The following is a 25,501-nucleotide window of genomic DNA, read 5'->3' on the forward strand; positions in this document are numbered from 1 at the left end:
AGTGTCCCCATCTCAGTAGTCGAGTAGTGTTTTTTATATGAGGCCAATTTCTTGAAAAGTACCCCACAGGGTGCTTGATGTTGTTATTGTCTTTCTGTAGGAGCACAGCCCCTGCTTCTACGTCACTGGCATCGATATACAAAGCAAATGGATGATCAAAATCCGGAGCAGCTAACACCGGTGCAGAGACTAAAAGGTTCTTTGTCTTCTCAAAAGCCTCCTGACAGTCGGGGCTCCAACAGAAAACGACTTTCAGACTGGTCAAATCTGTGAGTGGCGCAAAAAGCCCGGTAGTAACCGGCCATTCCCAAGAATCGGTGCAGTTCCTGGCGAGAAGCTGGCACTGGAAGGCTATTGATGGCCTCCACTTTTGCCAGGACTGGTCGAACATCCCCTTGCCCCACCACCTTCCTGAGATATTTGACTGTTGTTCTGGCAATTTCGCTCTTAGACAGGTTAACTGTCAGGTTGGCAGCTGTGAAACGCCAGAACAGACTCCTAATATCCTGAAGGTGTTGGGGCAGGTTGTGTTAAATACGACCACATCTAAATATGCCTCATCATTTTTTAGGCCACGTAGCACGATGTGCATGAGCCTTTGAAACGTGGCTCCGGCATTTCGGATCCCGAACGGGAGACGAAGGTAGGAAAACAAACCATCAGGAGTGACAAAAGCAGGCAACTCTTTGGCACTCTCAGTTAGAGGGACCTGCCAATATCCCTTCAGCAGATCGAACTTGCTAACGTAATTAGCAGCTCCAACACGGTCAACACAATGGTCGACCCTGGGCAAAGGGTATGAGTCTGATTTAGTTACGGTATTGAGTTTCTGAAAATCAGAACAAAACCACAGAGACACATCCGCCTTAGGTACTAATATTCCGAGCGAACTCCACAAACTGTTGCCATGTTGTGCAATGCGTGCTCAAGTATGAACTCTACCTCCCTGCGGAGCTTCTCTCTCTTTTCAGGGTTCACTCGATAGGAATGTTGTTTGATCGGGGCCGAGTCCCCAACGTCAATGTCATGTTCTAGTACAATTGTCTGGATTGGCACATCTGAGAATAAACCCTGATATTCAAAAATGTTGCCTTTTTCCTCCGGAGACAAGTGTGCCAGAAAGATATCAAGGTTTTCTAGAATCTCTGAGTTACTCAACCTTCCAACCGGCACAGGGTGTATTGGGCTTTCGTCGTACTCTTGAGGAATACTATAGTAAACTGTGACAGCAGTGGCCACAGGCAGAACATCATTACCGGTTTTCACCGACTTCGCCGCCCAATCGTAGCGGATGAAGTATGGTTTCAACATGTTGACATGACACAGCCGGGTTTTTCTCCGGCGATGATGTAATCCAGATGACCAATTTTTTTCACTATGGGGTAAGGGCCTGAAATCGAGCCTGCAACGGTGACCCCAGAACCGTCAACAAAACCAGGACAACAAAGGCAAATTCACAAGCGCGGCATAATCTGTATCGAAAAGCACTAATGTGCTCCAACAGATTTGTTTTTGTTTTTAAAGTGTCACCCTTCAACAACATCTCTCTCAGCAAACTCAAAGGACCTCTGACATAATGTCCAAACACAAGTTCATTCGGACTAAAACCGAGAGATTCCTGAACAACCTCCCGCGCTGCAAACAGCACAAGACCCCTTCATCCCAGTCTGTCTCAAACTCAAAGCAGTAAGCTCTCAACATACAGTGCATTCAGAAAGTATTCAGACCCCTTGACTTTTTCCACATTTTGTTACATTACAGCCTTATTCTAAAATTGATTAAATTGTTTTTTTCCCCTTATCAATCTACACACAATACCTCATAATGACAATTCAAAAACAGGTTTTTATACATTTTTGCAGACCCTTTACTCAGTACTTTGTTGAAGCACCTTTGGCATCGATTACAACCTCAAGTCTTATTGGGTATGACGCTACAAGCTTGGCACACCTGTATTTGGGGAGTTTCTCCCATTCGTCTCTGCAGATCCTCTCAAGCTCTGTCAGGTTGGATGGGGAGCGTCGCTGCACAGCTATTTTCAGGTCTCTCCAGAGATGTTTGATCGGGTTCAAGTCCAGGCTCTGGCTGGGCTACTCAAGAACATTCAGAGACTTGTCCTGAAGCCACTCCTGTGTTGTCTTGGCTGTGTGCTTAAGGTCATTGTGCTGTTGGAAGGTGAACCTTCAACCCAGTCTGAGGTCCTGAGCGCTCTGGAGCAGGTTTTCATCAAAGACCTCTCTGTACTTTGTTTCGTTCATCTTTCCCTCTATCCTGACTAGTCTCCCAGTCCCTGCCGCTGAAAAACATCCCCACAGCATGATGCTGCCACCACCATGCTTCCCCGTAGTGATGGTGCCAGGTTTCCTCCAGACGTGACGCTTGGCATTCAGGCCAAAGAGTTCAATCGTGGTTTCATCAGACCAGAGAATCTTGTTTCTCATGGTCTGAGAGTCTTTTGGTGCCTTTTGGCAAACTCCAAGAGGGCTGTCATGTGCGTTTTACTGAGGAGTGCCTTTCGTCTGGCAACTCTACCATAAATGCCTGATTGTTGGAGTGCTGCAGAGATGGTTGTCCTTCTGGAAGATTCTCCTATAGAGTTATTGGTCACCTCTCTGACCAAGGCCCTTCTCCCTCGATTGCTCAGTTTGGCCGGGCGGCCAGCTCTTGGAAGAGTTTTGGTGGTTCCAAACTTCTTCCATTTAAGAATGATGGAGGCCACTGTGGTCTTTGGGACCTTCAATACTGCAGACATTTTTTGTTACCCTTCCCCAGGTCTGTGCCTCGACACAATCCTGTCTTGGAGCTCTACAGACAATTCCTTCGACCTTCATGGCTTAGTTTTTGCTTTGACACGCACTGTCAACTGTGGGACCTTATATAGACAAGTATGTGCCTTTCCAAATAATCTCCAATCAATTGTATTTACCACAGTTGGACTCCAATCAAGTTCTAGAAACATCTCAAGGATGATCAATGGAAACAGGATGCACCTGAGCTCAATTTCGAGTCTCATAGTAAAGGGTCTGAATACTTATGTAAATAAGGTATTTATGTTTTTTATTTTTAGTACATTTGCTAAAATTTAAAGAAAAACTGTTTTGACTTTGTGATTAAGGGGTATTGTGTGTAGATTGATGACCATTTTTATTTATTTAATACATTTTAGAATAAAGCTGTAATGTAACAAAATGTGGAAAAAGTCAAGGGGTCTGAATACTTTCTGAATGCACTGTAGACTTCAGAGTCTGATTAAATCTCTCAAGAGCACCTTGAGCCTCTGGATGGTAGACACTAGAGGGGCAATTGGTTACACCCAACTGTTGTAGCACTTGCTGGAACCTGTCCTCTGGTTCCTTTGGAGTTTTCAAAGGAAAGGTCAACTCAGGTTTAGCAAAATCAGGATCACCCATAAACATCTCAGACAGATCGGCCATGGTGGGATCGCTGACATCCTCCTCAACACTAGACTTACTTCCTGCGACTTTCTTAGACATAGCACGTGTAACGGCACACGCTGGGAACATGCTAGGGTACTTTTCTGATAACCCATCAGGTTCTTCTACTCTGGGTTCCTTACAAATGACAGGATTTGGCACAACCTTCCCTTCAGCCAAATTGTTTCCCAAAATAAATGAGATCCCCTTCACCGGCAGGCTCGGCCTCACTCCAACGACAACGGAACCAGAAATAAGATCAGACTCGAGTTCCACATTATACAAAGGAACTTCCTACAACCCGTCTCCACGCCTTGTACTAACACACTGTAACCAGTTGCTGAAGAGTCGGACAAAGGCAAAACACCCCAAAATGAAGGACTGGGCTGCCCCAGTGTCTCGCAGTATCGTCACCGGCTGCTTAACAGCATCGCCACTCTGCAGAGACACGAACCCATCTGAAACAAAGGGTTGATACACATCTGATCTAAAATCTTGTTTATGAGATACACCAGTCCCAACCAGAGACTTGATGAGCTGGAGTGCTCCTACAAGTAGAAACTTATTTTTCTCGCTCTCATTCTTCTGTTTCGACTTAGGAAACTGAGAGACTGTGTCCTTTCTCAAGGTAGTAATGACAAACTGTCGGATACAAAAAAATAACTTTTTCTGCCGATCTTTCTCTTTGGGCACTGAAGAAATGGGACGAAACCTCATAGTAGGAGGTGACTACTCTGGATTGCTTTTTGCGTAGGGATAACTACTGGGTGCTTTGTTTGTGAAGGTAGTTTTGTGTGTCAACACAAACTCATCTGCAAGAACTGCAGCTTTCTCAAGAGTGAGATCCTTGTGCTCATAAATGTAGGTCGCAACCCTTTCGTGAAGGGTTGCGACCTACAGGGTCACCATGAACGCCCACTAAATTTGCCAGAGAAGAGGCAAAAAAAAGAAAAACCCACATCAAACTTAAAGACAGGAAGTAAAACAAAAAGGTGGAGCAAAACAAAATCAGATAAAGGATTGTTTGTCTAAAAATTTAAATAGGGAGCACCAACTAAAGGTGCTAACCCTCCACAACTATCAAGACAACTGGAACACTGGGCCAGCCACTCTTAAATAGCACCTGGGTCAGCACAGAGATGGCAACCAGCAAATGTGTAACACATACTGACCAATGAGGTGACATTGGTGCCCTATGTGCTAACGAGCTATACGTCCAACCTCAAAACATAAATGGAAAAACCAAAGCCTATAACAAAATGAATGGATTCACATACAAGGCATCAAGCTTAAGTTACAAAACATTAACAAGCATTACAAAGCAAAACCCAACAATGCAATAATCAATAACAATGTATTACTAGAAGAAAAAAAAAAGGACTTCACTTCAGGATATAAGATAAACAGAGTAGCAGAAGCTTGCATGTGAGTGGGTGTGCGGGTGTGTAGAGTCAGTATATATGTATGTGCATATTATGTGTGAATGAGCAAATTATGGAGTGAGTGTTTGTGTGTGTGTTGGAGTGACAGTGTGTGTGAGTGTGTAGGGCCCTGTGAGTGTGCATAGAGACAGTGCAAATACTGAAATAAAAGTTTAATAAAGATACAAGGTAGACTCGGTCCGTGTAGCCATTTTGTTAGCTATTTATCAGTCGTATTGCTTGGGGATAGAAGCTGTTCAGGAGCCTGTTGGTGTCAGACTTGATGCACCGGTACGGCAGCAGGGAAAATAGTCTATGGCTTGGGTGGTTGGGATTTTCCGGGCCTTCTTTTCACACCGCCTGATATAGAGGTCCTGGATGGCAGGGAGCTCGGCCCCAGTAATGTACAGGGCTGTCCGCACAACCCTCTGCCATCCGAGGAACTTGAAGCTGTATACCTGCTCCACTGCCGCCCCGTCGATGTGGATGGGGGCGTGCAAGCCCCCCCGTTTCCTGTAGTCCACGATCAGATCCTTGGTCTTGCTCCTAAACCACACTGTCAGGTCACTGACCTCCTCCCTGTAGGCTGACTCATCGTCGCTGGTGATCAGGCCTACCACCATGTGGTAGCCCCGTGTAGCTCAGTTGGTAGAGCATGGTGCTTGCAATGCCAGGGTTGTGGGTTCGTTTCCCACGGGGGTCCAGTATGAAAACAGTATGAAAAAGTATGAAAATGTATGCACTCACTAACTGTAAGTCTCTCTGGATAAGAGCGTCTGCTAAATGACAAAAATGTAAATGTAGTGTCGTCAGCGAACTAGATAATGGTGTTGGAATTGTGCGTGGCCACACAGTCGTGGGTGAACTGGGAGTACAGGAGGGGACTAAGTACACACCCCTGTGGGCCCCTGTGTTAAGGGTCAGCGTGGTGGAGATGATGTTGCCTACCCTCACCACCTGGGGTCGGCCCATCAGGAAGTCCAGGATCCAGTTGCAGAGGGAGGTGTTCAGACCCAGAGTCCTAAGCTTGGTGACGAGCTTGGAGGGGATAATGGTGTTGAAGGCTGAGCTGTAGTCAATGAATAGCATTCTCACGTAGGTGTTCCTCTTGTCCAGGTGGGAAGTGTGGAGTGCATTAGAGCTGTAGTCAATGAACAGCATTCTAAGAGAGAGAACAAAGGCATTTAATTCCATTTATAATATCTGAAGGTGTAACCTTCCAACCCAAAAACCAACCCCCATTAACCAATCAAACGAGACCAAGTTTACAGTAACCTAAACACTCTCAGGTCCAATCTCCACAGAGAATCTGTCACATAATCTAAAGAACAATATAAATAAGACAGAATTCCTGAGAAGACAATAACATCCCTTTGCATAATAAAGTAATTCAGAGTTCACCCTGTACAGACACAAGTAACCACAGAGATAATACATCCATAAGAATCAATCATGGACACTCTTACTGACAGTTGTGCATGCTTCATGTGATGTATTGTTGTCTCTACCTTCTTGCCTTTGTGCTGTTGTCTGTGCCCAATAATGTTTGTACCATGTTTTGTGCTGCTACCATGTTGTGTTGCTACCATGTTGTTGTCATGTGGTGTTGCTACCATGCATGTGTTGCTGCCATGCTATGTTGTTGTCTTAGGTCTCTCTTTATGTAGTGTTGTGGTGTCTCTCTTGTCGTGATGTGGGTTTTTTAGCCTATATTTGTATTTTTAATCCCAGCCCCTGTCCCCGCAGGAGGCCTTTTGCCTTTTGGTAGGCCGTCATTGTAAATAGGAATTTGTTCTTAATTGACTTGCCTAGTTAAATAAAGGTAAAAAATAAAAATAAAGGAATTAAATGCCTCTCTTAGAATGCTGTTAATTGACTACAGCTCAATATATATATATATATAGATAGCATCAGAGTTATCCTCAGTGAACAAGTTTCAGATAGATACCAGACATGGATACAATAGCATTATTCTGTCACAATAGTCAGTCCTCTGAATACTGTAACAGAGAGATACATTTTGGCCCCTCAGAGGGGGAAGGGCTGACTAGTCCTTGGGCATTGTCCTTTTGTTCCTGGACCATTTTCCATGCAGCACCAGAGAACACATAAATTAGGGCCCAACTCCCCATGAGACACCCTCAGAGAGTGGGGTCACAGCCAAGGTCTGCCATTATCAACAGCAACCCTGGAGCAATTAGGGTTAAGTGCCTTGCTTAAGGGCACATCAACAGATTTGTCACCTTGTCGGCTCGGGGATTCAAACTAGCGACCTTACGGTTACTAGCCCAATGCTCTAACCGCTAGGCTACCTGCAGCCCCTTTCTCTTTCTTTGATCTGATCCTCTATTTTTCTGTTGTCTGTTCTCCCCCCTCTCTCTTTATCCCTCTCTTTCCACTCTGTCCCTCTCTCTTTCCTCTCCCTCTCTTGCCCCCTCTGTTTCCTCTCTGTCTCTCTCTCTCTCTCTCTCTCTCTCTCTCTCTCTCTCTCTCTCTCTCTCTCTCTCTCTCAGGTAGTGAATAGCCATGCACCTGGTAAGAAGGTGTGGTTGGGTGGAGTAGGTCCGGAGTGGGCTGGAGGAACCAATAACCTCTCTGATACCTACGCTGCTGGCTTTCTGTAAGTACAATCAATCAATCTATAAATCAATCAATCAAATAAAGTATCACCTCACTCAGGCATTATTCTCGCTTTGTGTGTGTATGTGTGTGTGTGTGTGTGTGTGCGTGTGTGCGTGTGTGTGGGTTTCAGGTGGCTGAACACTCTGGGCATGGCAGCGATGCAGGGGATTGATGTTGTCCTGCGACACTCGTTCTTCGACTATGGATACACACACCTCGTAGACCAGCACTTCAACCCACTACCGGTGAGTCTCACACTCTGCTCTCCTTATCATCATGAAGCAGTACTGGACAAATCATTCCTTTATACTCTCACTTGATAACAAGGGAACGTTCATTGGAGCTATTGCTACTCTGGTTAGCTACTCTTAGTCCGTTCTTCGATGTGGCTTTTGGCAGCTACTGTAGGCTCATCTCAGTCCTCTGTGGCATCTAGCGTTCTTTCCCGTGGGAGCTATTAGGCCAGATGAAAGGCGTTTAGTGGTGTTGACTGGCTGGACGCGAGGGCGAATCACTGTGTAACCCTAGCCCTTTGTCAGTGACCAGGATGGTGTCACGACTCTCCCCTTCCCCCCCATTACAAAATGTGAGCCCCTCTGTGTGCAGCGCTGGGCTGGTGACAGATCTGCAACCTGAGCTGTAGGTACGCAAAAGCTGCTACTCCCCTCTCCGGCACTGTCTGCAATGGTGCAGTCCAGTCCTGGCTCCCACTACTGCCCTCTGCTGTTGGGATTGGACTATGCTGCATCAGGGGTACAGGACTATGCTCAGGGCAAGCATTACACCCAACTAATCATTTGCCAGATGATACAGTAAGTTGATTAGTTTAATTAAGGGTTTTAGTGCTAAGTTAGAACAAAAGCCTGCACCCTGTGGGTCACCAGGACTGTAGGAGTATTCACTTGTTTAGGGGAACGTGAAGAGGGCTGCCAGAGATTGAGATTGAGATAGGGATCAAGACATCCAAGGCTCTTTGATCCAGACAGAGAGTCAGTTTTACAATGCTACTGCAGTGCCATGTTCATAAAAATGATTTATCAGCAACTGGTGGATGCCTAAAGAAGATGTGGAGAACTTATTTCTTTATTCAGCTGCTGCAGGGATGGGTGGTGTTTATTAGGGAGACTGCTCCAAAACTTGCAGACAATTATTTTCCCTCCAGTTCCATTCTCTGTTATTTTCTGGGAAGGATGCCCCCCGCTAGGATCACAATGCTTTTAATGTGGCTGGGCGTCGGACTGCTCTGCCAGTCTACCTGCTGGGAGGAACCACTACAGGCCAGAGCTGTCCGCAGGCCGCAGAGATTTATTCACACGCCAACCACATGTCCCTTTCCATCTCTCTGAACACTCATTGGACCCTGTTCTGACAATGGAGGACTCACTTTATCTGCCCACCCCTCAACCCCACCACTACTATTCCTCTCCTCCATGGTTGTACTGGGTCTACCTACTCTCTCTCTCTCTCTCTCTCTCTCTCTCTCTCTTCTCTTTCTCTTTCTCTTTCTCTTTCTCTTTCTCTTTCTCTCTCTCTTTCTCTTTCTCTCTCTCGCTCTCTTTCCTTTCTCTTTCTCTCTTTCTCTCTCTCTTTCTCTCTCTCTTTCTCTCTCTCTTTCTCTCTCTCTCTCTCTCTCTCTCTCTCTCTCTCTCTCTCTCTCTCTCTCTCTCTCTCTCTCTCTCTCTCTCTCTCTCTCTCTCTCTCTCTCTCTCTCTCTCTCTCTCTCTCTCTCTCTCTCTCTCTCTCTCTCTCTCTCTCTCTCTCTCTCTCTCTCTCTCTCTCTCTCTCTTTATCTTTCTCTTCCTCTCTCTCTTTTTCCATTGTTGGAAACAGCGCCCCTCTGTATCTGTATGTGTAGCCCATGATTCTTATGCTATCTGGCCAAAAACAGTATGGCATGTCATGTCATATTAGTTTGGGCCAGACAGCATCAAATACATGGGCTACACATAGTAAGACAGAAGGGCGCTGTTTCGCTCGCACAGATGCTTTTCTCCGGTGAGGTAGTTTCAGCCATTTGCGAATTTAAGGAAAGTTGGAGGGTGCACAGTGCACTGTTCGGCTGCTGCAATTATTTTGGACAAACGTGTGAAGGTAACCTACTTTTTGAAGTGATTTGTTTGACAATCAGATGAAAACATTGTGACTGGTTGTGTTCATGCCACATTAAAAGGTAATATAGTACCAGTCAAAAGTTTGGACACACCTACTCATTCAAGGGTTTTTCTTTATTTTAACTATTTTCTACATTGTAGAATAATAGTGAAGACATCAAAACTATGAAATAACACATATGGAATCATGTAGTAACCAAAAAAGATAAACAAATACAAATATATTTTATAGTTGATTCTTCAAATAGCCACCCTTTGCCTTGATGAAAGCTTTGCACACTCTTGGCATTCTCTCAACCAGCTTCACCTGGAATGCTTTCCCAACAGTCTTGAAGGAGTTCCCACATATGCTGAGCACTTGTTGGCTGCTTTTCCTTCACTCTGCCATCCGACTCATCCCAAACCATCTCAATTGGGTTGAGGTTGGAGTATTGTGGATGCCAGGTCATCTGATGCAGCACTCCATCACTCTCCTACTTGGTAAAATAGCCCTTACACAGCCTGGAGGTGTGTTGGGTCATTGTCCTGTTGAAAATCAAATGATAGTCCCACTAAGCCCAAACCAGATGGGATGGCGTATTGCTGCAGAATGCTGTGGTAGCCATGCTGGTTAAGTGTGCCTTGAATTCTAAATAAATCACAGACAGTGTCACCAGCAAAGCACCCCCACACCATAACACCTCCTCCTCCATGCTTTACAGTGGGAACTACACATGCGGAGATCATCCGTTCACCCACACCGCATCTCACAAAGACACGGCGGTTGGAACCAAAAATCTCCTATTTGGACTCCAGACCAAAATACATATTTCCACCGTTCTAATGTCCATTGCTCATATTTCTTGGCCCAAACAGGTCTATTCTTCTTGTTGGTGTTCTTTAGTAGTGGTTTCTTTGCAGCAATTCGACCATGAAGGCCTGATTCACACAATCCCGTCTGAACAGTTTATGTTGAGATGTGTCTGTGACTTGAAATCTGTGAAGCATTTATTTGGGCTGCAATTTCTGAGGCTGGTAACTCTAATAAACTTATCCTCTGCAGCAGAGGTAACTCTGGGTCTTCCATTCCTGTGGCGGTCCTCATGAGAGCCAGTTTCATCACAGCGCTTGATGGTTTTTGCGACTGCACTTGAAGAAACTTTAAAAGTTATTGAAATGTTCCATATTGACTGACCTTCATGTCTTAAAGTAATGATGGACTGTCATTCCTCTTTGCTTATTTGAGCTGTTATTGCCATAATATGGACTTGGTCTTTTACCAAATAGGACTATCGTCTGTATACCCCACGATCTTGTCACAACACAACTGATTGGCTCAAACACATTAAGAAGGGAAGAAATTCCACAAATTAACTTTTTAGAAGACACACCTGTTAATTGAAATGCATTCCAGGTGACTATCTCATGAAGCTGGTTGAGAGAATGCCAAGAGTATGTAAAGCTGTCATCAAGGCAAAGGGTGGCTATTTGAAGAATATCAAATATAAAATATATTTTGATTTGTTTAACACTTTTTTGGTTACTACATGATTCCATGTGTGTTATTTCATAGTTTTGATGTCTTCACTATTATTCTACAATGTAAAAAATAGTCAAAATAAATAAAAACCCTTTACAGAGTAGGTGTGTCCAAACTTTTGACTGGTAGTGTACATATTTACAGTTAAATTACGTCTTTACCCATAAAGAAAATGCATAGGAGGTCCCGTGAAGAAAAAGTGCCACCCCCTATGGAAATCAAATGCCCGTCCAACTGATTCATTCTGGTACCTGCCCTACCTCTCTCCTCACTAGGTAGATGCTGAGGATTCTCCCCCATCCATCTCCCCTCTCTATTGACTGCAGCGTTTCAAACACAAGTTCTTCGCCATCCAGTTTTTTCTCACTACTATATGTTATTTAACCCTGAAAGTGGCTACTACTGGTAAACAATATCTAAACTGATCTCTTCAAACTACCCCATTCTCAGGCTGAACGATGTCTTTTTCCCCTGATTCTCTCCCTGCTCTCCAGATGTCTAACTGGGCACATCCTGCAGACATCTCATTGACATCTCCATCTCTCTCAGTTAGTAAATCAGGCACACAGATCAGCCTGGTTAAACCTGCTCTCGTTAATCACAGCTCTGACTGATCAGACAGAGAAAGACTACTGTGGAGGTCATGAAGTTTCACTGACCTGATGGGTTTTGTCTCTTGGAACCCAGGTTAGGCAAATCTACATATGTATATCTAAAGACTCATAGAATATAACAGACATTTATAAAAGGTAAGAAATACAGTTCTGATAATTGTTGCATAATGGAGCTACTCAACGCTTTTTAAATAAATAAGAAATCCATCAAATATTGACTGAATTATAGCACATAAATAATTGTATAATGACAGACAAAAAGTCAAGGTAATCCATCAGTTTTGGTAGCATTCATGTTTAAACTGTCAAATATATAAAAAATGTTCTTTGAAAAGACCCATGCTAACATATTTAAACCATGTATGGCCTATTTATGTGTTTTGTTATTATATTGATAGAAAAATAATATTTGAAAATAAACTCAAGTAGTTAAATACATTTGCATGAAATTACCCTCTATCCAACCAGCATCTTTATACAATGCATTTGGAAAGTATTCAGACCCTTTGACTTTTTCCACATTTTGTTACGTCACAGCCTTATTCTAAAACTGATTAAATTGGGGTTTTTTCCCTCGTCAATCTACACATAATTCCCCATAATGACAAAGCAAAAACAGGTTTTTAGATTTTTTTTCAAATGTATTACAAATAAAAAACAGAAATATTATATTCACATAAGTATTCAGACCTTTTACTCAGTACTTTGTTGAAGCACCTTTGGCAGCGATTACAGCCTCGAGTCTTCTTGGGTATGATGCTACAAGCTTGGCACATTTGGGGAGTTTCTCCCATTCTTCTCTGCAGATCTTCTCAAGCTCTGTCAGGTTGGATGGGGAGTGTCGCTACACAGCTATTTTCAGGTCTCTCCAGAGATGTTCGATCGGGTTCAAGTCCAGGCTTTGGCTGAGCCACTCAAGGACATTCTGAGACTTGTCCCGAAGGCACTCCTGGGTTGTCTTGGCTGTGTGCTTAGGGTCGTTGTCCTGTTGGAAGGTGAACCTTCACCCCAGTCTGAGGTCCTGAGTGCTCTAGAGCAGGTTTTCATCAAGGATCTCTCTGTACTTTGCTCAGTTCATCTTTCCCTCGGTCCTGACTAGTCTACCAGTCCCTGCCGCTGAAAAACATCCCCACAGCATGATGCTGCCACCACCATGGTTCACCGTAGGGATGGTGCCAGGTTTCCTCCAGACGTGACGCTTGGCATTCAGGCCAAAGAGTTCAATCTTGGTTTCATCAGACCAGAGAATCTTGTTTCTCATGGTCTGAGAGTCTTTTGGTGCCTTTTGGCAAACTCCAAGCGGGCTGTCATGTGCGTTTTACTGAGGAGTGGCTTCCGTCGTGCCACTCTACCATAAAGGCCTGATTGGTGGAGTGCTGCAGAGATGGTTGTCCTTCTGGAAGGTTCTCCCATCTCCACAGAGGAACTCTAGAGCTCTGACAGAGTGACCATCAGGTTCTTGGTCACCTCCCTGACCAAGGCCCTTCTCCCCCGATTGCTCAGTTTGGCTGGGCGGACAGCTCTAGGAAGAGTCTTGATGGTTCCAAACTTCTTCCATTTAAGAATGATGGAGGCGACTGTGTTCTTGGGGACCTTCAATGCTGCAGACATTTATTGGTACCCTTCCCCAGATCTGTGCCTCGACACAATCCTGTCTCTGAGCTCTACGGACAATTCCTTCGACCTCATGGCTTGGTTTTTGCTCTGACATGCACTGTCAACTGTGGGACCTTATATAGACAGCTGTGTGCCTTTCCAAATCATGTCCAATCAATTGAATTTACCACAGGTGGACTCCAATCAAGTTGTAGAACCATCTCAAGGATGATCAATGGAAACAGGATGCATCTGAGCTCAATTTCGAGTCTCATAGCAAGGGTCTGAATACTGTAAATAAGGTATTTCAGTTTTTTATCTTTAATACATTTGCTAAAATTTCTAAAAACCTGTTTTCGCATTGTCTTTATGGAGTATTGTGTGTAGATTGATGAGGATTTGTATTTATTTAATCAATTTTAGAATAAGGCTGTAACATAACATAATGTGGAAAAAGAGAATGGGTCTGAATACTTTCCGAATGCCCTGTATATGCCATTTAGCAGACACTTTTATCCAAAGCGACTTACAGTCATGTGTACATACATTTTACGTATATGGGTGGTCCCGGGAATCGAACCCACTATCATGGTGTTGCAAGTGCCATGCGCCACCAATGGAGCTATAAAGTACCGCCCCTCACAATCCCCCAATCTGCTGTAGCTTTCATCATGGCTTTCACTCGTATTCATTATTGTTTTTGTCAAATCCTCTTGCATATTAATCATTAGGTGGAGACTATGTTTAAGAAAATGATACCTCCCTGTTTTAAATGTGCTGCTCTAGAATTTACCAATGCACAAATAATTTACAAAAAACGCTATTTATGAGATTTGGCTTTTTAACACTACAAAAAAAGAACACCCACCTGTGCAAAGATTGCTTTCTCTTCTGTCTGTGGGATCATACAATCAATGGGAACATTTGCTTTGTACAAACAAGAGTTGGAATGTGCATTAGTTTTCTTTTTAAATAAATCAATCCAGCAACAATTATGTGACAAATTAATTTACACCCCACAAAAACAGGGAAGTAATGGCTGGAAAGAGGGTAAATCCTGAGGTAGGCAGGGCATGCACTTTGCTAATATAAGTTTCTAACATAGCCAGACACAGTGTAAAAGGAGAATAACATAATTCCCCAATGTTTGCTATTATCTGTCCATCTTGCAAGAGAAAGGCACTCATGTAACCACAGTCATACGCTCCAAGGCTCTCACCCGAAGAACTGCTCTTTGTTTTACCTCAGAATCTACAGATTTCTTCATAATATTACTGTCTGCTCTGTTCCCAGCTGCCTCTGCCGATAACCCTCTCTATAGCCCAAATTGTACACTTCTGTTCAGTACTCTTACTGTACTCTGGGCTCTCCCGATGGCGGAGTAGCAAATTAAGTTAAAGCTTGGCCTGGTGGGGAAAAAAATCCCTTAAATGTTGCCATATGCAGGATTGCATGGGAACTTCCTGACACACACATGTTGTTCAGAACCTCTGGTGAGGTGTTGAGTTTGGGGAGAGAGGGGAGAAGATTAGAGGAGAGGGGTAGCACAGGGGAGAGAGAGGACAGGAGAGAAGAGGAGAGGGGCATGAAAATAGATAGAGAGAGAGAAGAGGAGAGAGGGGCAGGACAGGGGAAAAAGCAGAGAAGAGATGGGGACCGGACAGGAGGGGGGCAGGACAGCGGAGAGTGGAGAGTGGAGAGAAGAGGAGGAGAGGGACCGGACAGGAGAGAGAAGAGAAGTGGGACAGGAGAGAGGAGAGGAGAGGAGAGGAGAGGAGAGGAGAGGAGAGGAGAGGAGAGGAGAGGAGAGGAGAGGAGAGGAGAGGAGAGGAGAGGAGAGGAGAGGAGAGGAGAGGAGAGGAGAGGAGAGGAGAGGAGAGGAGAGGAGAGGAGAGGAGAGGAGCAGGGGAGACCACTGTGAAGTTACTGGCTTTGCTCTACCTATCAATGTAAAGGTATACTATGTGCTGTCATGTCCAAGGCTCCCATGTCTTTGCTGAGAGTGCAGGGTAATATGCTATTTATTGTATTTATCATTTAATCATTTCAAACAGGTTTTTTTCCAGGCATATTTCCCACAGCAGTTACATTTTGGACTATTGTTATGTTAGAAGTTGACATCCATCCTGCAGCTAAATAAACATAAGACTAGTAACATCTCCTCACTGTGGAATCTAATAGTATGTATTATATTGTCTCTTTCAATAAAGACTGAAGCATCTGGTATCCAGCTTCTACCCCTGGTCTTGTTGGCCATGGTGGCTGAAACAGGAGTAGACACCCGTACAGCCTCTGCTTTTCCCAAATGTTTTTTTTCCTCCGTATGATTGAGGTGAATAGTATTATAATGTGTGATTTATATTGAATTGGACACTTGTAAACCCTGAGGGGCTCATATCCAGTTGATTCACTCAACACACACTGTGGTATCTTAAGTTTTGTTGATGTTTTATACAACTGTTATCAGACATAGGGGAGTGTTTTAGCACCTCTGCACCTCTACAGCCCCATGTTCTGATATACTACACAACCATTTAGCCAGACCTTATATCGGTGTTGACAAGTCAATGGGCTCAACGGAACAGTATGGGATTGTTAACGCACTCACTAAAGAATATGTTAACCCGCTAAGCTAAAGCATGCCCTTCTCATGTCTGTGTTCAGGCAACATCATTATGGTAGCTCATGCTTACTTTGCTATCTGACTATATATACTGTGTGTGGTTTTGCACTGTGTAACAGGTGTCCCCTGTGTGTGTGTGTGTGTGTGTGTGTGTGTGTGTGTGTGTGTGTGTGTGTGTGTGTGTGTGTGTGTGTGTGTGTGTGTGTGTGTGTGTGTGTGTGTGTGTGTGTGTGTGTGTGTGTGTGTGTGTGTGTGTGTGTGTGTGTGTGTGCCTGCGTGCCTGCGTTCCAGGACTACTGGTTCTCCCTGGTGTTCAAGCGTCTGGTGGGTCCCAGGGTGTTGGCAGTGCGGGTAGCAGGCTTACAGCGGAAACCACGACCAGGGAGGGTTATACGAGACAAACTACGCATCTACGCACATTGTACCAGCTTTCACAAGTAAGTTCTGCAGCCCTGTACCAGCTTTCACAAGTAAGTTCTGCAGCCCTGTACCAGCTTTCACAAGTAAGTTCTGCAGCCCTGTACCAGCTTTCACAAGTAAGTTCTGCAGCCCTGTACCAGCTTTCACAAGTAAGTTCTGCAGCCCTGTACCAGCTTTCACAAGTAAGTTTTGCAGCCCTGTACCAGCTTTCACAAGTAAGTTCTGCAGCCCTGTACCAGCTTCCACAAGTAAGTTCTGCAGCCCTGTACCAGCTTCCACAAGTAAGTTCTGCAGCCCTGTACCAGCTTCCACAAGTAAGTTCTGCAGCCCTGTACCAGCTTCCACAAGTAAGTTATGCAGCCCTGTACCAGCTTCCACAAGTAAGTTCTGCATTTTGTAAGTACACTTTTGGCCTAAGGACAAGAATTAGCTGGGTGGCTGCAAAGCAATCACAGCTTAGACTTCTATAGCTTTGTTGTCCCATCTTCCTTCCCTTGGTGTTACATTCTCAATACATTCAAAGACACCTGAGGCACGGTGTCTAGTCATGGTGTCTCTCCCATACTATAGCCCAGGGTTCCCTAACTGGCGACCCGCATATTTTCACACTAAAAAATATATATACATTACCGGTCAAAAGTTTTTAGAACACCTACTCATTCAAGGGTTTTTCTTTATTTGGACTATTTTCTACATTGTAGAATAATAGTGAAGACATCAAAACTATGAAATAACACATATGGAATCATGTAGTAACCAAAAAATTGTTAAACAAATCAAAATATATTTTATATTTGAGATTCTTGAAATCTCACCCTTTGCCTTGATGACAGCTTTGCACACACTTGACATTCTCTCAACCAGCTTCACCTGGAATGTTTATCCAACAGTCTTGAAGGAGTTCACACATATGCTGAGCACTTGCTGGCTGCTTTTCCTTCACTCCACTGTCCAACTCATCCCAAACCATCTCAATTTGGTTGAAGTCGGGGGATTGTGGATGCCAGGTCATCTGATGCAGCACTCCATCACTCTCCTTCTTGGTAAAATAGCACTTACACAGCCTGGAGGTGTGTTGGGTCATTGTCCTGTTAAAAAACAAATGATAGTCCCACGAAGCCCAAACCAGATGGGATGATGTATCGCTGCAGAATGCTGTGGTAGCCATGCTGGTTAAGTGTGCCTTGAATTCTAAATAAATCACAGACAGTGTCACCAGAAAAGCACCCCCACACCATAACACCTCCTCCTCCATGCTTCACGGTGGGAAATACACATGCGGAGATCATCCGTTCACCAACACCGCGTCTCACAACGACACGGTGGTTGGAACCAAAAATCTCTAATTTGGACTCCAGACCAAAGGACACATTTCCACCGGTCTAATGTCCATTGCTCGTGTTTCTTGGCCCAAGCAAGTCTCCTCTTCTTATTGGTGTCCTTTAGTAGTGGTTTCTTTGCAGCAATTCGACCATAAAAGCCTGATTCACACAGTCTCCTCTGAACAGTTGATGTTGAGATGGGTTAGTTACTTGAAATCTGTGAAGCATTTATTTGGGCTGCAATTTCTGAGGCTGGTAACTCTCATGAACTTATCCTCTGCAGCAGGTAACTCTGGGTCGTACATTCCTGTGGCAGTCCTCATGAGAGCCAGTTTCATCATAGCGCTTGATGGTTTTTGCGACTGCACTTGAAGAAACTTTCAAAGTTCTTGAAATGTTCCGTACTGACTGACCTTCATGTCTTAAAGTAATGATGGACTGTCATTTCTCTTTGCTTATTTGATATGTTCTTGCCATAATATGGACTTGGTATTTTACCTGTATACCCCCCCCTATACCACCCACACAAACAGTGTGGTGAAGAAGGCACAACAGAGCCTCTTCAACCTCAGGAGGCTAAAGAAATTTGGCTTGGCACCTAAAATCCTCACAAACTTTTACAGATGCACAATTTAGAGAATCCTGTCGGGCTGTATCACCGCCTGGTACGTCAACTGCACCGCCCGCAACCGCAAGGCTCTCCAGAGGGTGATGCGGTCTGCCCAACACATTACCGGGGTTAAACTACCCACCCTCCAGGATACCTACAGCACCCGATGTCACAGGAAGGCCAAAAAGATAATCAAGGACATCAACCACCCGATCCACTGCCTGTTCACCCCGCTATCATCTAGAAGGCGAGGTCAGGACAGGTGCATCAAAGCTTGGACCTAGAGACTGAAAAACAGCTTCTATCTCAAGGCCATCAGACTGTTAAACAGCCATCACTAGCACATTAGCGGCTGCTGCCTATAGACATAGACTAGAAATCACTGGCCACTTTAAGAAATGGAACACTAGCCACTTTAATAATGTTGACATATCTTGCATTTGTATTTGTATTTGTATTTATTAGGGATCCCCATTAGCTGCTGCCGAGGCAGCAGCTACTCTTCCTGGGGTCCAAACATTTTAAAGGACTTACATTACATATAAAACAAAATATAAAACAATACATCATATGACATTATTACACCACTACCTATCTACAATACAAAATGTTTAATACCACCATAAAACAATATCACAATGTGTGCGTATGCATGTGAATATACCCTTGTGTGTGTCTCTTCACAGTCCCCGTTGTTCCATAATGTGTATTTTTACCTGTTTTTTAAATCTGATTCTACTGCTTGCATCAGTTACCTGATGTGGAATAGAGTTCCATGTAGTCATGGCTCTATGTAGTACTGTGTGCCTCCCATAGTCTGTTCTGGACTTGGGGACTGTGAAGAGACCTCTGGTGGCATGTCTTGTGGGGTATGCATGGGTGTCCGAGCTGTGTGCCAGTATTCCAAACAGACAGCTCGGTACATTCAGCTTGTCAACACCTCTTACAAAAACAAGCAGTGATGAAGTCAATCTCTCTTCCACTCTGAGCCAGGAGAGACTGACATGCATGTCATTAATGTTAACTCGCCGTGTACTTTTATGGGCCAGCCGTGCTGCCCTGTTCTGAGCCAGCTGCAATTTTCCCAAGTCCCTCTTTGTAGCACCTGACCACACTACTGAACAATAGTCTAGGTGTGACAAAACTAGGGCCTGTAGGACCTGCCTTGTTGAAAGTGTTGTTAAGAAGGCAGAGCAGCGCTTAATTATGGACATACTTCTCCCCATCTTAGCTACTGTTGTATCAATATGCTTTGACCATGACAGTCTACAATCCAGGGTTACGCCAAGCAGTTTAGTCACATCAACTTGCTCAATTTCCACATTATCCATTAAGAGATGTAGTTGAGGTTAAGGGTTTAGTGAATGATTTGACCCAAATACAATGCTTTTAGTTTTGGAAATATTCAGGACTAACTTATTCCTTGCCACCCATTCCGAAACTAACTGCAACTCTTTGTTAAGTGTTGCAGTTATTTCAGTTGCTGTAGTAGTCATTGCAGTCAACGCAGCCTTATAATGCTGTGAAAGGATCCAGGAACCCAAATGATTTGGGTGGATCCCATCCTCCTTATAAAACGTGTTTTGTTTCCAAAGGTATCGAAATTGTCAACAAACGTTACACCCATTGAGCTGCAATAGTTGTGAAGAGCAAGAATCCTGCTAAAGCGTTCAATGCCACGATTCAGAGAGGTAACAGGGCCAGATATGATGTTTTTTTTGTTAGTGTCTAGCAGAGAGTCAATCAGTTCTTTAAAATCCAGTTTCAACTGTTCAGAGCTGCCCTTCACGACGTAGTACATTCGGGAGCAGCTTAGTAATGTAATTTACTCGAGCTCCGGGATAGGACATTGTTTTTGCACCAGGAACGGTCACATTTCTTACCATCTCATACGTATACATACTGTATTTGTCACGATCGTCTTGAAAAGGAGTAGACCAATACGCAGCGTGTTGAGCGAACATGATTGACTTTATTGTACAAACGCACAAAAACCAAAACAAAAGACGACTCGTGAAGTCCACAGTAACAATGACCGTAAAGGAACAAAAACCCACAAACACAAAGTGAAACACAGACAGTTAAATATGGCTCCCAATCAGAGACAACCAGCACACAGCTGACACTCGTTGCCTCTGATTGGGAGTCATTCATTCAAACATAGAAATGAACCCAACAGAAATACCAACATAGAAATACACCCAATGAATGAACACACCCTGGCTCAACATACAGAGTCCCGGAGCCAGAGCGTGACAGTACCCCCCCCTAAAGGCTGAGGCGCGGACTGCGACCGCGCCTCAATAAGGGCTAAACAAGGGAGGGCTGGGTGGGCATACCTCCTCGGCGGCGGCTCTGGCTCCGGCCTTGCCCACCACCCTCCAATCAACCCCCCATAGCGCCCCTGGTCCGGTCTGACCCCGCTGGCTGGATCTGGACTAGACATTGACGGAGCGGATTGCTTACGCTCCGTTGTGGAGCAGCTGACCGGTCTTACCAGGCTGACGACTCGCACCCCGGGCTTGGTGCGAGTAGCAGGAACGGGCTGTGCCAGGCTGACGACTCGCACCCCTGGCTTGGTGCGAGTGGCAGGAACGGGCTGGACCAGGCTGACGACGCACACCGTAGGCTTGGTGCGTGGAGCAGGGACAGGCCGGACAGGGCTGGCGACGCACCCCGTAGGCTTGGTGCGTGGAGCAGGGACAGGCCGGACTGGGCTGGCGACACACACCGTAGGCTTGGTGCGTGGAGCAGGAATAGGCCGGGCAGGGCTGTCGACGCACACCGTAGGCTTGGTGCGTGGAGCAGGGACAGGCCGGACAGGGCTGGCGATGCACACCGTAGGCTTGGTGCGTGGAGCAGGAACAGGCCGGGCTGGGCTGGCGACGCACACCCTAGGCTTGGTGCGTGGAGCAGGAACAGGCCGGGCTGGGCTGGCGACGCACACCGTAGGTTTGGTGCGTGGAGCAGGAACAGGCCGGGCTGGGCTGGCGACGCACACCGTAGGTTTGGTGCGTGGAGCAGGAACAGGCCGGGCTGGGCTGGCGACGCACACCGTAGGTTTGGTGCGTGGAGCAGGAACAGGCCGGGCTGGGCTGGCGACGCACACCGTAGGTTTGGTGCGTGGAGCAGGAACAGGCCGGACTGGGCTATGGAGACGGATAGGAGACCTGGAGTGAAGAGCTGCCACAACCCGTCCTGGCTGAATGCCTACCTTCACACACTCTGTGTGAGGCATCAGCACAGGACGTACAGGGCTGTGTACCCGTACTGGCATAACAGCACGTGATACTGGCGCAGGATATCCGGGACCGAGGAGAGGCACTGGAGGCCCCGAGCGCTGAGCCGGGCACACTCCGTCCTGGCTGCATGCCCACCTTCGCACAACACGTGCGGGGTGCTCGCACAGGACGTACGGACTATGCCGGACCACTCGTGGCACAGTGCGCAGCTCCGCATACCGCGGAACCTGCCCAGTCTCATGCTGCCATGCCTGAGTACGGGAGTTGGCTCTGCTCTCCATCCAGGCTCCGCCAACCTGCCTTCTGGCCCCCAAAACCCGGTGGCCTTCTCCCTTCGTCTCCTATTTCGCCCCTGTGGCAGCCTCCTGCTGCCCAGTCGCCCATGCCGTGTGCTCCCCCTAAAAATTATTGGGGGTGCCTCTCGTCCGTCCGACGATGGCACTGCTGACGCCGCTGCTCCTCTCCTGCCTGGGTCTCCCCCTTCATAGCCCTCCGGTACCGGACGGCCTCCTCCTCGGTAATCTGCCCCCAACCGAGGAGGACATCCACCAGAGTCACCTCCTGCGTGTGTTCCTGGACACGCTGCTTGGTCGTTGTATGGTGGGTTTTTCTGTCACGATCGTCTTGAAAAGGAGTAGACCAATGTTGAGCGAACATGATTGACTTTATTGTACAAACGCACAAAAACCAAAACAAAAGACGACTCGTGAAGTCCACAGTAACAATGACCGTAAAGGAACAAAAACCCACAAACACAAAGTGAAACACAGACAGTTAAATATGGCTCCCAATCAGAGACAACCAGCACACAGCTGACACTCGTTGCCTCTGATTGGGAGTCATTCATTCAAACATAGAAATGAACCCAACAGAAATACCAACATAGAAATACACCCAATGAATGAACACACCCTGGCTCAACATACAGAGTCCCGGAGCCAGAGCGTGACAGTATTCTATACTATTCTACGGTATCTTAGTCACTTTAATAATGTTTACATATCTTGCATTACTCATCTCATATGTATATACTGTATTCTACTGTATCTTAGTCCATGCCGCTCTGACATCGCTCATCCATATATGTATATATGTATATATTCTTAATTCATTCCTTACTTAGATTTGTGTGTATTTGGTATATGTTGTGAAATTGTTAGATGTTACTTGTTAGATATTACTGCACTGTCGGAGCTAGAAACACAAGCATTTCGCTACACCCGCAATAACATCTGCTAAACATTTGTATGTGACCAATAAAATTTGATTTGATTGATTTAATAAGCCACTCTAGCCATACTAAGTCACATCAATAACCCAGTCTGCCACAATTATACCTAGTCTGCCTGTAACTACAGCTCATAAATAACCATAATCCAGACACCTCAGTCTTTTAGAGGCCAGGCCATAAAACTTAACAGGTATCACTTATCAGGCGTGTGAGGGACTGTTCTCTTCATGAAAGCAGCAGCGAACAGGTGTGCCAGTCCTTTATCCCAGTTGGAGGGGGTTTTGGGGGGAGGATGAGAGGAGACGGAGGGGTAGGTACAATAGGGACGTCTGTCCCAGACTAGATAAAGAGCAGCACCATCCCCCTGTTCCCCCTGTTCAAGGTTATCATTTAACCCAGCCGTGTGTGATGTGTAGCAGGTCAGCAGAGCTTTCAGCACCAGGCTAGACTTATTGCCCTCTGTCCCACCTACACACACGGCTCAGTTACAACTGTTCACCCTGTTCACCCTACTCCACACACTACACTATCTATATGTAATAACTATAATGTTCTATATACAGTGCATTCGGAAAGTATTCAGACCCCTTGACTTTTTCCAAATTTTGTTCCGCTACAGCCTTATTCTAAAATTGATTAAATTGTTTTTTTCCCACTCATCAATCTACACACAATATCCCATAATGACAAAGCAAAAACAGGTTTTTAGAAATGTTTGCAAATCACATTTACATAAGTATTCAGTATTCAGACCCTTTACTCAGTACTTTGTTGAAGCACCTTTGGCAGCGATTACAGCCTCGAGTCTTCTTGGGTATGACGCTACATGCTTGGCACATCTGTATTTGGGGAGTTTCTCCCATTCCTCTCTGCAGACCCTCTAAAGCTCTGTCAGGCTAGATGGGGAGCGTTGCTGCACAGCTATTTTCAGGTCTCTCCAGAGATGTTCGATCGTGTTCAAGTCCAGGCTCTGGCTGAGCCACTCAAGGACATTCAGAGACTTGTCCCAAAGCCACTCCTGCGTTGTCTTGGCTGTGTGCTTAGGGTCGTTGTCCTGTTGGAAGGTGAACCTTCGCCCCAGTCTGAGGTCTTGAGCGCTCTGGAGCAGGTTTTCATCAAGGATCTCTCTGTACTTTGCTCCGTCCATCTTTGCCTCGAGCCTGACAAAAAAACTGAAAAACATCCCCACAGCATGATGCTGCCACCACCGTGCTTCACCCTAGGGATGGTGCCAGGTTTCTTCCAGACGTGACGCTTGGCATTCAGGCCAAAGAGTTAAATCTTGGTTTCATCAGACCCGAGAATCTTGTTTCTCGTAGTCTGAGAGTCTTTAGGTGCCTTTTGGCAAACTCCAAGCGGGCTGCCATGTGTCTTTTACTGAGGAGTGGCTTCCGTCTGATTGGTGGAGTGCTGCAGAGATGGTTGTCCTTCTGGAAAGTTCTCCCATCTCCACAGAGGAACTCTAGAGCTCTATCAGTGACCATCGGATTCTTGGTCACCTCCCTGACCAAGGCCCTTCTCCCCCGATTGCTCAGTTTGGCCGGGCGGCCAGCTCTAGGAAGAGTTTTGGTGGTTCCAAACTTCTTCCATTTAAGAATGATGGAGGCCACTGTGGTCTTGGGGACCTTCAATGCTGCAGAAATGTTTTGGTACCCTTCCCCAGATCTGTGCCTCGACACAATCCTGTCTCGGAGCTCTACGGACAATTCCTTCGACCTCATGGCTTGGTTTTTGCTCTGACATGCACTGTCAACTGTGGGACCTTATATAGACAAGTGTGTGCCTTTCCAAATCATGTCCAATCAATTGAATGTACCACAGGTGGACTCCAATCAAGTTGTAGAAACATCTCAAGGATGATCAATGGAAACAGGATGCACCTGAGCTCAATTTCGAGTCTCATAGCAAAGAGTCTGAATACTTATGTAAATAAGGTATTTCTGTTTTTTATTTATAATACATTTGCAAAAATGTATAAAAACCTGTTTCACTTTGTCATTATGGGCTATTGTTATATTTAGTCCATTTTAGAATAAGGCTGTAACGTAACAAAATGTGGAAAAAGTCATAGGGTTTGAATAGTTTCTGAAGGAACTGTATATTTTAAATATACAATGAATACATAAACGGGTGTATCAGTCTTCCGTCTTTGCTGGTGAACATTTTCTTTGATCTCTATCCCCTGCTCCAAGCAATTGGATTTGTCTATAGTCGTCTATTCCATCATAGTTACAGGTGTGGTGCGAAGAGTACACTCTAGAGAGTGTGTATCTACTGATACAGATATAGACATACCTCACATCTGATCTGCAACCTATGGTGTGGCCTGTTGACAGATCTGCAGATATTTGAAATAGTTGTCATCAAGTGCTTTCCATCTGGCACCTGGAAGGATACTATCGCCTCTTATGATGGGAGCCTGTATTCCCTGGCACATGTCTTTTGTCTGGATTTCAACATCTATCCTCTTTAGCCAGTTAGCGGTTTCATTACTCTTTTGCTATCAAGGGTATTGTATTCTTCTAGCCGGATAGCCAGTTAGCGGTTTCCAGCCTTCCAGACACTTAGCGGTTAGCATGGTCTGTTTCACTCTGAACCGATGCTCCAACATCAAACAACGTGAAGGGTTGTTTACGTTCCTGCTTCTAATGCCTCAGAACCTCATCGTTTTGGAAATCCTGTACTGTCTTTATCCCTCCCTCCATCTCTCTGTCTGATCTACCAGTATCTATCCCT

General features: G+C 45.4%; 1 protein-coding gene across 1 annotated transcript in view; it reads left to right on the top strand.

Annotated features, from left to right (window-relative positions):
* The window catches only part of LOC121567838 (inactive heparanase-2), a 144,777-nt gene that overhangs the window by 106,991 nt on the left and 12,285 nt on the right, over positions 1-25,501 (top strand). Inside the window, exons 8-10 of the mRNA XM_041878200.2 lie at positions 7,369-7,475; positions 7,608-7,722; positions 16,232-16,377. Coding sequence (XP_041734134.1) covers positions 7,369-7,475; positions 7,608-7,722; positions 16,232-16,377 — 368 coding nt within the window. The remainder of the gene's footprint in view (positions 1-7,368; positions 7,476-7,607; positions 7,723-16,231; positions 16,378-25,501) is intronic.

This window comes from Coregonus clupeaformis, chromosome 1, assembly GCF_020615455.1.
Source record: "Coregonus clupeaformis isolate EN_2021a chromosome 1, ASM2061545v1, whole genome shotgun sequence".
Classification (NCBI taxonomy): Eukaryota; Metazoa; Chordata; class Actinopteri; order Salmoniformes; family Salmonidae; genus Coregonus; species Coregonus clupeaformis.